We start from the raw sequence: 15,027 nt of genomic DNA on the forward strand, positions 1-15,027 counted from the left end.
GCTGGGCAATATACTACGTCGCTGGGCAATATACTACGTCACTGGGCAATATACTACGTCACTGGGCAATATACTACGTCACTGGGCAATATACTACGTCACTGGGCAATATACTACGTCACTGGGCAATATACTACGTCACTGGGCAATATACTACGTCACTGGGCAATATACTACGTCACTGGGCAATATACTACGTCACTGGGCAATATACTACGTCACTGGGCAATATACTACGTCACTGGGCAATATACTACGTCACTGGGCAATATACTACGTCACTGGGCAATATACTACGTCACTGGGCAATATACTACGTCACTGGGCAATATACTACGTCACTGGGCAATATACTACGTCACTGGGCAATATACTACGTCACTGGGCAATATACTACGTCACTGGGCAATATACTACGTCACTGGGCAATATACTACGTGGACATACATATTCTAGAATACCCGATACGTTAGAATCGGGCCACCATCTAGTCTACTATATAATTGTCTAAGGGTCACTTCCGTCTGTCTGTCTTTCTGTCTGTCACGGATATTCACTGGTCGCGGCCTCTGTCTGTCATGGTATCCAAGTCGCTGATTGGTCGTGGCAAAACGCCCACGACGATTACCACGACCAATCAGCGACGGGCACAGTCCGGCGGTAAAATGGCCGCTCTTTCCTCCCCGCAGTCAGTGCCCGCTCCATACTCCCCTCCAGTCAGCCCTCACACAGGGTTAATGCCAGCGTTACCGGAGCGCGGTGTAACGCACTCCGGTTATGCAGCTACTAACCCTGTGTGACCAAATTTTTACTATTGATGCTGCGTATGCAGCATCAATAGTAAAAAGATATGTTACAAATAAGAATAATAAAAAAAAAATGGTTACTCTCACCCTCCGACGTCGCCGTCCTCGGCAGTGCCTGCGGCAGGTTCCGGTGCCAAGGATGCTGTGCGAGAAGGACCTTCCATGACGTCACGGTCATGTGACCGCGACGTCATCACAGGTCCTGCACTCATACCAACCCTGGGACTGGAAGCTTCCGCGTGCACCGCACACAGGCGCCAGGACTTCAAGGGTCCTTCGGAAGGTGAGTATATGTTTATTTTTTATTTAAGTCTTTTTTAACCATGCATATAGTGCCCACATTGCTATATACTACGTGGGCTGTGTTACATACTGCGTGGGCTCTGTTATATACTACATCTCTGTGCTATATACTAACGTGGCTATGTTATATACTGCGTGGCTGCTATATACTGCGTGGGCTGTGTTATATATTACGTGGCCAGTGTTATATACTGCGTGGCTGCTATGTACTGCGTGGGCTGTGCTATATATTACGTGGCCAGTGTTATATACTGCGGGGGCTGTGCTATATACTGCGTGGCTATGTACTGCATGGGCTGTGCTATATATTACATGGCCAGTGTTATATACTACGTCGCCTGTGGTATATACTGCGTGGCTACTATATACTACGTGGGCTGTGTTATATAGTACGTGGGCTGTGTTATATACTGCGTGGCCTGTGCTATATACTATGTAGCTGCTATATACATATGTACAGAAATATTGTAGAATATCCGCAGCGTTAACACAGGCCACGTAGTATATAACACAGAATACCCGATGCGTTCGAATCGGGCCACCATCTGGTGTGTGTGTGTGTGTGTGTGTGTGTGTGTGTGTGTGTGTGTGTGTGTGTGTGTGTGTATATATATATATATATATATATATCTCTATATATCTCTCTATATATCTCTCTATATATCTATCTATCTATATCTATATCTATATCTATATCTATATCTATATATATATATATATATATATATTGTAAAGGGAAAGAAAGAAAAATGTTGCTATTTTCCAAGACCCGTAGCATCTCTATTTTTCGGGTCTGGAGCTGGGTGAGGGACGATTTTTTACGCGCCAATCTAACATGGGTATAGATACCATTTTGGGGTGTATATGATCTTTCGATCGCCCGTTATTGCAATGTTACAGTGAGCAAAAGAACATAATTCTGAAGTTTAAATTTTTTTCTCTCGCTATGCTGTTTACCGATTGATAGATCGGGCGATTCTGAATGCGGCAATACCAAATGCATATATTTGATTTTTTATTTCTATTGTTTTATTTTGAGTGGGGCGAAAGGGAGGCGATTTGAACTTTTATATTTATTTTTAAAAACTTTTTACTTGATTCCATAATATCCGTGGGAGACTAGAAGCTGCGATCAACTGATCGCCTGTGCTACATAGAGCAGGGCTGCAGCACTGGTAGCAGAGCAGATATGCTCACTTGTTATGAATGCCGACCGCAGGATGGCGCTCATAGCTATCCGGCTATGACAACCACAGGGGTCTCCTGCTGACCCCTTGTTGTCATGCCAACCCATCAGCGACCCGCAGTCATGTGACACGGGCGCCGATGGGAAGAGGTAATAACGCGCTTCCTGCGCTTGCAAGTTAAATGCCGATGTCAGCGGTATTTAACATGTTAACAGCTGCTGGTAGATAGCGATTCCACCCGCGGCTGTTAGAGGCACAAGTCAGCTGATCAGATCAGCGGTCATGTGCCGAAAAAGGGGGAGGCATCCAATGACTGACTCTGCCTGTCATTGGACGTTAAGAGGTTAAGCAGCTGTAATCAGCCAGCCGCACGATGCACAAGAAACGCTGGGTCAGAAGTTGGCATATTACAATTACATACTAATTGACTGAACTGACGTCAATAACGCTTAAAAAGGAAAAAAACAAAAACAAAAAACAATAGAGCAATACTGCTATTAAAATTAGCATTTGGCTATCGAGAAAGAAGTTTAACGAGAACCCATTTTATAGAATTACAAGCCAAGTGTACCTTGATCTTTGACCAGGAAGTTGGTAGTAACGAGAGGTGGAACTTGTCCCCTCAGCCCAGTAATAAACGGCTCAGAAGTCCTGTTAGTCCGATCATCTTCTATTACCTGGATCTAAAAGAAAATACATCAAGAAATAGTTCAGAGCATAATGGATAATGGAAGAGTTATTAAACACGATTACAATACGTGTTGTGCTTTACCATGTCACATATGATGGTGAGATCACAGAAATCTATACCACATGCAACATCTAATATTTGGAAGAGTAGGGAAAAAGTCTAGGGAAAATAAAAACTACATATGAAAAAGAGAAGGTGCTGAGAAACATGAGAACGATCTATATCATACACCAGCAAGAAAATTCTCTGAGGTCAGTGAGCTCACACATCACAGTTACATTCTTATAGGCCATCTAGATGAAGCATTTCATTAGCCGCTGTTCACACTTGTGATGACGGCAGGCTCTGTATCATACGTCCCTGTCCATTTCAAATAAAGCTATAAATATTCAGCAGCGAGAACAGTCTCATCGGGCCGACAACATGGAAACAGCTATTGACCAGGCATGACTAGCTCAAGTATCACCGATGAGAAGATTACAACAAAGGTAACTAGGTCATTGATGTCATATGGCCAGGGAGACTGGCACAACGAAGACTAAGGGGTGATCTTATTTTAATGTATAAATATATGAGGGGACAGTACAAAGACCTTTCTGATGATCTTTTTAATCATAGACCTGAGACAGGGACAAGGGGGCATCCTCTACGTCTGGAGGAAAGAAGGTTTAAGCATAATAACAGACGCGGATTCTTTACTGTAAGAGCAGTGAGACTATGGAACTCTCTGCCATATGATGTTGTAATGAGTGATTCATTAATTAAATTTAAGAGGGGACTGGATGCCTTTCTTGAAAAGTATAATGTTCCAGGTTATATATACTAGATTCCTTGATAGGGCGTTGATCCAGGGAATTAGTCTGATTGCCGTATGTGGAGTCGGGAAGGATTTTTTTTCCCCAGTGTGGAGCTTACTATTTGCCACATGGTTTTTTTTTGCCTTCCTCTGGATCAACATGTTAGGGCATGTTAGGTTAGGCTGTGGGTTGAACTAGATGGACTTAAAGTCTTCCTTCAACCTTAATAACTATGTAACTATGCAACTACAGTACAGACCAAAAGTTTGGACACACTTTCTCATTTAAAGATTTTTCTGTGTTTTCATGACTATGAAAATTGTACATTCACACTGAAGGTATCAAAACTATGAATTAACACATGTGGAATTATATACTTAAAAAAGTGTGAAACAACTGAAATTATGTCTTATATTCTAGGTTCTTCAAAGTAGCCACCTTTTGCTTTGATGACTGCTTTGCACACTCTTGGCATTCTCGTGATGAGCTTCAAGAGGTAGTCACCGGGAACACTAAAGGTGTGCCCTGTCAGGTTTAATAAGTGGGATTTCTTGCCTTACAAATGGGGTTGGGACCATCAGTTGTGTTGTGCAGAAGTCTGGTGGATAACACAGCTGATAGTCCTACTAAATAGACTGTTAGAATTTGTATTATGGAAGAAAAAAGCAGCTAAGTAAAGAAAAACGAGTGGCCATCATTACTTTAAGAAATGAAGGTCAGTCAGAAAATTGAGAAAACTTTGAAAGAGTCCCCAAGAGCAGTGGCCAAAACCATCAAGCGCTACAAAGAAATTGGCTCACATGAGGACCGCCCCAGGAAAGGAAGACCAAGAGTCACCTCTGCTTCTGAGGAGAAGTTTATCCGAGTCACCAGCCTCAGAAATCGCAGGTTAACAGCAGCTCAGATTAGAGACCAGGTCAATGCTACACAGAGTTCTAGCAGCAGACACAACTATACAACAACTGATAAGAGGTGACTTTGTGCAGCAGGCCTTCATGGTAAAATAGCTGTTGGGAAACCACTGCTAAGGACAGGCAACAAGCAGAAGAGACTTGTTTGGGCTAAAGAACACAAGGAATGGACATTAGACCAGTGGAAATCTGTGCTTTGGTCTGATAAGTCCAAATTTGAGATCTTTGGTTCCAACCACCGTGTCTTTGTGCGACGCAGAAAAGGTGAACGGATGGACTCTACATGCCTGGTTCCCACCGTGAAGCATGGAGGAGGAGGTGTGATGGTGTGGGGGTGCTTTGCTTGACACTGTTGGGGATTTATTCAAAATTGAATACTGAACCAGCATGGCTTCCACAGCATCTTGCAGCAGCATGCTATTCCATCCGGTTTGCGTTTAGTTGGACCATCATTTATTTTTCAACAGGACAATGACCCCAAACACACCTCCAGGCTGTGTAAGGGCTATTTGACCAAGGAGAGTGATGGGGTGCTACGCCAGATGACCTGGCCTCCACAGTCACCAGACCAGAACCCAATCGAGATGGTTTGGGGTGAGCTGGACCGCAGAGTGAAGGCAAAAGGGCCAACAAGTGCTAAGCATCTCTGAGAACTCCTTCAAGATTGTTGGAAGACCATTCCCGGTGACTACCTCTTGAAGCTCATCAAGAGAATGCCACGAGTGTGCAAAGCAGTCATCAAAGCAAAAGGTGGCTACTTTGAAGAACCTAGAATATAAGACATAATTTCAGTTGTTTCACACTTTTTTGTTAAGTATATAATTCCACATGTGTTAATTCACAGTTTTGATGCCTTCAGTGTGAATGTACAATTTTCATAGTCATGAAAATACAGAAAAATCTTTAAGGCTAAGTTCACACGTTGCAGAATTGCCGCGGAAATTTCCGCGGCAATTCTGCGCCTCCTGCCGCGGGTATATCGCATGCAGAATTTGCATGCATATACCCGCAGAAAACTAGCGTTTTGCAAGCATAATTAGCTTGCAGAATGATAGCGTTTTCCAAGCAATCTGTAGCATCGCTTGGAAAACTGACTGACAGGTTGGTCACACTTGTCAAACATAGTGTTTGACAAGTGTGACCAACTTTTTACTATAGATGCAGCCTATGCCGCATCTATAGTAAAAGATAGAATGTTAAAAATAATTAAAAAAAAAAAAAAAAAAAAAAAGGTTATACTCACCTCAGCGGCGTCCGTTCCTAATGCTGTGTGTTCAGGACCTTCCATTGACGTAGCGGTCACGTGACCGCGGGTCATGTGACCGCGACGTCATCGCAGGTCCTTCACACACACCTCGGAAGCCGCTGAAGAAGGTCGGGCCGCCAGAAGGTGAGTATATCGCTATTTTTTATTTCAATTCTTTTTTTTTTACCACTTATATGGTGTGCCCAGTCCATGGAGGAGAGTCTCCTCTCCTCCACCCTGGGTACCAACCGCACATGATCTGCTTACTTCCCGCATGGTGTGCACAGCCCCGTGCGGGAAGTAAGCAGATCAATGCACTCCTATGTGTGCAGAATCGCCGCGATTCCGCAATTTTAATGAACATGCTGCGCTTTTTTCTGGATTGCGATTCCGCTCAGGAAAAAAATGCAGCATGGGCACAAAAAATGCGGATTGCATTCTGTTACATAGGATGCTTAATGTTAGCGTTTTTTTCGCGGTTTTATAGCGTTTTTATAGCGAAAAACCGCGAAAAAACGCAAAAAATCTGCTACGTGTGCACACAGCCTAAATGAGAAGGTGTGTCCAAACTTTTGGTCTGTACTGTATGTAACAACAGTAACAGGCGGCTTACACCCCGAACAGCAGATAAAATATGTGGTCTTCACAGCAAATCTGACCGATGTTAATGTCACATCATCTCTACACCGTATGTAGACCAGTTATTAGGAATAAAAATATTATTGTGCCCACTTAATGGAAGAAATGTAACAGTCTCCTCTTAACTAGAGATGAGCGAATGTTCGGAAAATGATTGCGGAATCCAAATTTGCCACATTCGGGCCATATCAGTGCCGATTTTATGTTTGACGATAATTTTCAAACATATTCGCTCATCTGTACTCCCATTGACTCCAATGGCGTTCAGCGAATATTGCAAATACGGCAATCGTAATCAGAACCGAATATTGAAATATTCGCTCATCTCTACTCTTAACCTCATAAGGATGAAATGACGTAAATTATGGAGCTGGGTCCCAGGCTTTAGCCCCACCCTATTTTAAGAGAAAGGGTTAAAGAGGACGGTTCATCAAATTTTCCTAGTTGAACTAAACACACTACACACATGGTCAAAATTGTTGATTCCCCTCATTTAATGACAGAAAACCCCACAATGGTCACAGAAGTAACTTGAATTTGACAAAAGTAATAATAAATTTAAAAAAATCTATGAAAATGAACAAATGAAAGTCAGACATTGCTTTTCAACCATGCTTCCACAGAATTTAAAAAAATTAAATAAAAACTCATGAAATAGGCCTGGACAGAAATGGTGGTACCCTTAAACTTAATATTTTGTTGCACGACCTTTTGGAGGCAATTGCTGCAACCAAACGATCCCTGTAACTGTCAATGAGACTTCTGCACCTCTCGACAGGTATTTTGGCCCACCGCTCAAGAGCAAACTGCTCCAATTGTCTCATGTTAGAAGGCTGTCTTTTCCAGACTGCATGTTTCAGCTCTTTCCAAAGATGCTCAATAGGATTTAGGTCAGGGCTCATAGAAGGCCACTTCAGAATAGTCCAGTGTTTTCCTCTTAGCCATTCTTGGGTGTTTTAGCTGTGTGTTTTAGGTCATTATCCCATTGCAAGACACATTCTGACACTGGCCAGCCCATTTCGCTCTAGAATCCCTTGATAGTCTTGAGATTTCATTGTACCCTGCACAGATTCTAGACACCCTGTGCCAGATACAGTAAAGCAGCCCCAGAACATAACAGAGCCTCCTCCATGTTTCACAGTAGGGACATTGTTCTTTTCTTGATATGCTTTTTCCATCTGAACATAAAGCTGATGTGCCTTGCCAAAAAGTTCCATTTTTATCTCATCTGTCCATAGCACATTATCCCAGAAGTTTTGTGGCTTGTCAACATGTAGTTTGGCAAATTCCAGTCTGGCTTTTTTTATGTTTTTTTGTTTTTTCAACAATGGTGTCCTCCTTGGTCATCTCCCATGAAGTCCACTTTGGCTCATACAACGACAGATGGTGCGATCTGACACTGCTGCTCCTTGAGCTTCAAGTTCACCTTTAATCTGTTTAGAAGTTTTTCTGGTCTCTTTTGTTAGCATTCGTATTATCCGTCTCTTTGATTTGTCATCAATTTTCCTCCTATGGCCATGTCCAGGGAGGTTGGCTACAGTCCCATGGGTCTTATATAATATGTGCAACGGTAGTCACGGGAACATCAAGCTGCTTGGAGATGGTCTTATAACTTTTACCTTTAACATGTTTGTCTATAATTTTCTTTCTAATCTCCTGAGACAACCCTTTCCTTCGCTTCCTCTGGTCCATGTTGAGTGTAATAAACACCATGTCACCAAACAGCACAGTGAGTATCTGTAGCCCTATCTGTGATGGTGTGATATGTTATGTGACTATCATTTTGTGTATATTTCAATTTACTGATTATCATGTGTTCTCTTGTAGTATGAGTTATTTGCCAATTGATGAATTGCTGTTATTTGCCATCTGATATCAGCCCACACATTCCTGTACTGTTATCTCTCCACAGGGTCAGTGAATAAACCTGTTTGCTAATATGCTAATGCTAATAGCTTGTTGAAACAATAACCCCCTGTAGTGCCTTAATCCACCAGGCACCTTTGTCAGGTGTGGGAGGCCTGAAAACCACCCCAACCTGTCTGACGACTTCTGGACATAAGGAGAGGACAGGAGCTGGGGGGGGAGTCAGTCTTGTTTGGAACTATGAAGTGAACACAGCACGTCAGAGAGAGAAAGAAGGGAATATGGACTGTTATCCTCTGTGCTGGATTGTTGGACTTTTATTCTGTAACTGAACTGGATTTGTGTTCTGGAATATTTTATCCTTTGTGTGGTGGACCGTATATGCGTATATGGACCTTTCGTACTTTTGCCTAAATAAAGGTCTTGGAATTGTTCACTCTTCACTGGCTCTGTTGATTGTGTGAAACCGGAGAAAGAACCTGTGACACAGGCCCACTCACTGATTCCAAGATTGTAGACACGTGAAGCTAATTAGTGGACACACCGTGATTTAACATGTCCCTTTTGTCACATTATTTTCAGGGGTACCATCATTTCTGTCCCAGCCTATTTCATGAGTTTTACTTTTTTTTAAATTCTGTGGAAGCATGGCTGAAAAGCAATGTCTGACTTTCATTTGTTCATTTTCATAGATCTTTTATTTATTATTACCTTTGACAGATTCAAGTTATTTCTGTGACCACTGTGGGTATTTCTGTCATTAAACGAGGGGTACCAACAATTTTGACCACGTGGGTATATAATAATGACTGAAGAACAGAATAAAAGTTTTTTGTTTTTTTTATTTCACATCTATTGTGGAGATATCTCGTATTAGCGATTTAAGAAATTGGCACTGAAACAGTTTTTTTTTTAAGGCTACGTTCACATTTGCGGTCAGCGCCGCAGCGTCGGGCGCCGCAGCGGCGCCGCATGCGTCATGCGCCCCTATACTTAACATGGGGGCGAATGGACATGCGTTGTGCTGCGTTTTGCGCCGCATGGCCGCAAGCGTTGGACGCAAGAAACGCATCAAGTTGCATTTTTTTTGCGTCCAACTTTCGGCCAAAAACGACGCATGCGGCGCAAAACGCAGCGTTTTAGCGTGCGTTTTGCCGCGTTTTTGTTTGCGTTGTGCGCTGCGGCGCCGACGCTGCGGCGCACAACGCAAATGTGAACGTAGCCTAAGTGAGTATTACAGGAGAGATTTCACAGGCGTCGTGGAATGTTTTCTCTTTCTGGAGCTGACCCATTAGCATCGTCAACATAAGTGAAGTGCTGCCAACTCTGCTGTGCTGCCCCTCCCCCCACACAAACTGCTGTAGATGAAGGCTGATATTTGTTAATCACACTCGGGTCTGCTGTGCTTCAGCACGTCATCACTGCATCGAAGAGCGCAGAGTGTCAATACACTGAGCCTGATCTATGGTGGGGTGTGCTGCTGCCACATTAGGACTGATCAGCATCATAAATAAGTAAATCTCTCTGGTAATACTCTTTTAAATAAACACACAAAAAAATCATTAACTGGATAGGTGCTAAATACTTTGATAGCTAATATTTCCCAAAAGGAGAGTTGAAAAAAAAAAAAATGTTTTACTGGGCCCTGCCGCGCATATTACATTGTGTCCAGTTCAACATGAAACATTTGGTGAAAGGTCGTCTTTAACCCCTTACTGACCTCGGACGGGATAGTACGTCCGAGGTCAGCTCCCCTGCTTTGATGCAGGGCTCCGCGGTGAGCCCGCATGAAAGCCGGGACATGTCAGCTGTTTTGAACAGCTGACATGTGCCCGCAATAGCGGCGGCGAAATCGCGATTCACCCGCCGCTATTAACTAGTTAAATGCCGCTGTCAAACGCAGACAGCGGCATTTAACTACCGCATCCGGCCGGGCGGCCGGATATGAGCGCATCGCCGACCCCCGTCACATGATCGGAGGTCGGTGATGCTCCTCCATTGTAACCATAGAGGTCCTTGAGACCTCTATGGTTACAGATCGCCGGCCGCTGTGAGCGCCACCCTGTGGTCGGCGCTCACAGCACACCTCATTTTCTGCTACATAGCAGCGAACAGCATATCGCTGCTATGTAGCAGAGGCGATCGTGCTGTGCCTGCTTCTAGCCTCCCATGGAGGCTATTGAAGCATGGCAAAAGTTTAAAAAAAAAGTTAAAAAAAATGTGAAAAAAATAAAAAAATAAATAAAGTTTAAATCACCCCCCTTTCGCCCCAATCAAAATAAATCAATAAAAAACAAATCAAATCTACACATATTTGGTATCGCCGCGTTCAGAATCGCCCGATCCATCAATAAAAAAAAAGCATTAACCTGATCGCTAAACGGCGTAACGAGAAAAAAAATCGAAACGCCAGAATTAAGTTTTTTTGGTCGCCACGACATTGCATTAAAATGCAATAACGGGCGATCAAAAGAACGTATGTGCACCGAATTGGAATCATTAAAAACGCCAGCTCGGCATGCAAAAAATAAGCCCTCAACCGACCCCAGATCATGAAAAATGGAGACGCTACGAGTATCGGAAAATGGCGCAATTTTTTTTTCTTTTTTAGCAAAGTTTGGAATTTTTTTGCACCACTTAGGTAAAAAATAACCTAGTCATGTTAGGTGTCTATGAACTCGTAGTAACCTGGAGAATCATAATGGCAGGTCAGTTTTAGCATTTAATGAACCTAGCAAAAAAGCCAAGCAAAAAACAAGTGTGGGATTGCACTTTTTTTGCAATTTCACCGCACTTGGAATTTTTTCCCGTTTTCTAGTACACGACATGGTAAAACCAATGATGTCGTTCAAAAGTACAACTCGTCCCGCAAAAAATAAGCCCTCACATGGCCAAATTGATGGAAAAATAAAAAAGTTATGGCTCTGGGAAGGAGGGGAGTGAAAAGTGAACACGCAAAAACGAAAAATCCCAAGGTCATGAAGGGGTTAATGCTCCCAAAATCTAACAGAAGCACATTGGGTCACTGTAGTTGGTAGTTTTCCTGTTAAGCTATGGATGCCTCACTAACAGCGGAAAAAATGATTAAGTCAAAAATAAAGGTGTTCAGCAACGATCTTTGATGATCTCTTGGGGAACAAACTACGGTAATATTAAAATCTATACAGAATGTTTTTTTTTGTAGAGATAAGAGATTTTGTAGAGTAAAAGGTCCCTGCCACAAAAGAAAAAATATGAAAAAAACCAAACATTTTATTCCCCATAAAATACCTTTTATACAGAAACCTACACATATTCGGTATCTACTCAACTGCAATAAATTGGATAATCAATTCAGGTTATTTTGTGTGAACCGTGAGCAGTAGCTAGTATAAACAAAAAATAATTATAGAAAATTTCAGAGTAATTTATATGCAGCCCAAAATGGTGTTAAAAATAATTTTATCGTGTATAAAGCAAAGCCTTGTGCAGCCACTTCAGTGAAAAAATAAAAGTTAAAGTCACTGAAAAATAATGGCAAAACGAAAAAAAAAAAAAAAAAGTGAGAGTCATTAAGGCTCATTGTGCCCTGGTCACTAGTGGATTAAAGCACATTTTTATCCAGAGTAAGTCAAAGATTCTTAAAACTAAATTATTAGCACCAAGCTCCTACAGACCACCTGGGACATTGTCAAAATGCCACTCAGAACTATATACATGAAGGCACCTTCAAGCAATTTTGCATCAAAGTTGAATTTTTAATAAAAAAAAACCCCGATATTAGCGGCTACAAGTGTGATGCACACACACAATTACAACCACCACACCTCCTTAAGGGGAACCTGTCACCCCCCCCCCCCCCCCCCGGGCGTTTTTAAGTAAAAGAGACACCTTCTGCAGCACTAAGGCTGCATTCTGTGAAGGGGGCCTCTTTTTTTGCTCCCTACTAACGCAGCAATATTAAGTTTTATAATTTTCACGCCATAACTGTATTCTGTCCGGGGGGCATGTCTTTTCCCCCGGACTCAACCGCACGTACCCGGCGCCTGCGCTGTGCTCACTTATTTTAGTCATGCGCGCTGCCCTGCAAGTCCCATCAGCTGATAAAGTGATCCCGCCCCGCAGTGTGTTCTGATGTATTCACACTGCGGGGCTGGGAATCTGGCGCATGCGCAGTTAGTATCTGCGGCTGTACCCATCTCCCTCCGCCTCTTGCCTCCAGCATGATAAGACAGCGTCAGAATGATCACAAGCTGCAGACGAGTCATATCACGCTGCAGGCAAGAGGCAGAGGGAGATGGGGATAGCCGCAGATACTAACTGCGCATGCGCCAGATTCCCAGCCCCGCAGTGTGAATAAATCAGAACACACTGCGGTGCGGGATCACTAGATCAGCTGATGGGACTTGCAGGGCATCGCGCATGACAAAAATAAGCGAGCACAGCGCAGGCGCCGGGTACGTGCATACAAACAGAGGAGGCGGCGCACGGAGGGGCTTGACTGATGGCTGGGAGGCGTTTGAGTCCAGGGGAAAAGATGTGCCCCCCGGACAGAATACAGGTATGGCGCAAAAGTTATAAAACTTAATATTGCAGCGTTAGTGGGGAGCAAATAAAGAAGAGCCCCCTTCACAAAATGCAGCCTTAGTGCTGCAGAAGGTGGCTCTTACTTATCGCCCGGGGGGTGGGGGGGTGACAGGTTCCCTTTAAAATAAAAGTTTAATACATGGAGAGTCGATACATACCACCGAAGCCTACATGTCTACATTTTATATATAAAATCATAAAGAACTGGAGAGATCAAAAGTCTGATTTTGCGTTGGAAAATTCTGCTCAGGCACATGTCGCATCTGCCCTTTAAACAGATAGTCATACAACACAAAATGGCCAATTCAGATTTCCCATGTTAACTTTATGTTGCCATTTTTTTTCCTACACAGATTTATTTTTTGGGGTACATTAAGACTTTCACAAGTTTAGCGGCAATTTTTTGACATTTTCAAGAGCCTTTTAGAATCCTACTTATATAGGGGCTGACTGTTTTCAAGTGTTTTTTTTTTGGGAAGGGGGGGGGGGGCAATATAGTAAAAGTCCCACACAAATCACCCCAATTTAAAAAAAAGTGTGCCTCTTATACTAGTCAAATCGGTATGTGAGGTTTGAGAAGTTTGTCAACCCTTTACCTCTTTCATATGACCACAGAGTGGGGAGGGAAAAAAAAAAAAGGGTAAATTCCATGTTTTCCATTAAAATTCAATAACTTTCTATTCAGAGCCAATTGTTGTGGTATCCACTAAGGGGGTGATGTTCACAGGACTCTCTGCGAGCATGTCTTGAGGATGCGCTGCGTAATTACCCTGCAAGCCCGACCCCTTGGTAAAGAACATAAAAAGTAGCACTTAATTAAAAACCTCATATCTGTGGAGCAATATGGTGAACTTTATTAAAAAAAAAAAAAAAAAAGCCAACAGGGCCCACTTTTTACCTTGTGATAAGTTTTATCTAACACAACTGTCTAGAAAACCTCCTCCCAGGCAAGTGAATGAGAACTGTCAAGCTATGGTGTTGGTGACAATTTAAAGGGGTTGTCTCATCTTCTTAAATGGGTACAAACATGGAGCTCTTGTAATAAATGTTTAGTTCCCCTGCACTTCTCTGATGCAAAAGAAGCCATCATTGGAAAATGCACAGTTCAGGCTGGTGGCACAACCATGTAGCTGGACCAAGTATCAATCAGAAGAACAATGGCCACTGTCTGGCAAGAAGCTGGAGGCAAGAGAGCGTTGCACTCCTGAACACAGAACTTGAGAAAGCCTCTTTAAATGTAAACTGAGAATGGACCCAAAACCAGGGAGCCAATACCCCCATAACAGCACAGACACATAATACACATGGTTAATGTATACCTAGCCAATGAACATCACTCAGCGTTAGCATGCTGACCCCAGTAGTCTCCATTAATCATCTAGCTCCCCCGATATGTAGCCCAGAAGTAAACAACCTCGGGCTTCTTATTTTATGTGCTGCCTCCTGCCTCTGGGTGTCCATGCAGGATACATAGCTCAACTTGTCATAATGAAGTAGCTGTGTCTTGTGCTATCATCTAAGTGGACACAGAAGTATATTGTACAATGCTAGGATTAGTGATATTAGGGGATGGAAGGAACCATGCTTTAGTGGGGCGAGTAGCATGCACAAGGGACAATGAGCCAGGTGACAATCACACAAAAACAAGGGAAGGAAGCACACTCGTCACTTACTGGACTGGGAATTGCATCTGGGTCTATCCTGTGCCTTGATTTCTGCTGGGGTGGCAGCTCATTAAGTTGCTTTAATTGTTTAAAAAGACGAGAGTAAGCAATGCCACAAAACAGCAAAGAGAAAGAGCATTAAAAGGATAACAGAATAAAACAGGAGAAAAGGAAAAAAAAAAGGGGGGGCATTGTTATGTTCACTGCCCTCTACACATCCAAAGTGGTAGACGGCAAAAGCATATCATGCATTTAATTGCATTGCAGCGGGATATTAATTGACTTAGTATATAAGGTGGAATAAAACCAATATCACAGAGCTTAACACAAAGAGAAAACCATTCAATCTCC

At 42.8% G+C, this 15,027-nt stretch overlaps 1 protein-coding gene across 4 annotated transcripts in view; it reads right to left on the reverse strand.

Annotated features, from left to right (window-relative positions):
* SEC24C (SEC24 homolog C, COPII component) overlaps window positions 1–15,027 on the reverse strand; it is a 113,334-nt gene that overhangs the window by 63,390 nt on the left and 34,917 nt on the right. For 2 of the 4 annotated variants that reach the window (XM_077259256.1, XM_077259252.1), the window contains 2 exons: window positions 14,686–14,754; window positions 2,868–2,979 (listed from right to left, as the gene is read on the reverse strand). In XM_077259256.1, coding sequence (XP_077115371.1) covers window positions 2,868–2,979; window positions 14,686–14,754 — 181 coding nt within the window. The remainder of the gene's footprint in view (window positions 1–2,867; window positions 2,980–14,685; window positions 14,755–15,027) is intronic. The other 2 variants (XM_077259257.1, XM_077259255.1) reach the window with 1 other exon arrangement.

The sequence above is a fragment of the Ranitomeya variabilis genome, chromosome 4 (assembly GCF_051348905.1).
Source record: "Ranitomeya variabilis isolate aRanVar5 chromosome 4, aRanVar5.hap1, whole genome shotgun sequence".
Classification (NCBI taxonomy): domain Eukaryota; kingdom Metazoa; phylum Chordata; class Amphibia; order Anura; family Dendrobatidae; genus Ranitomeya; species Ranitomeya variabilis.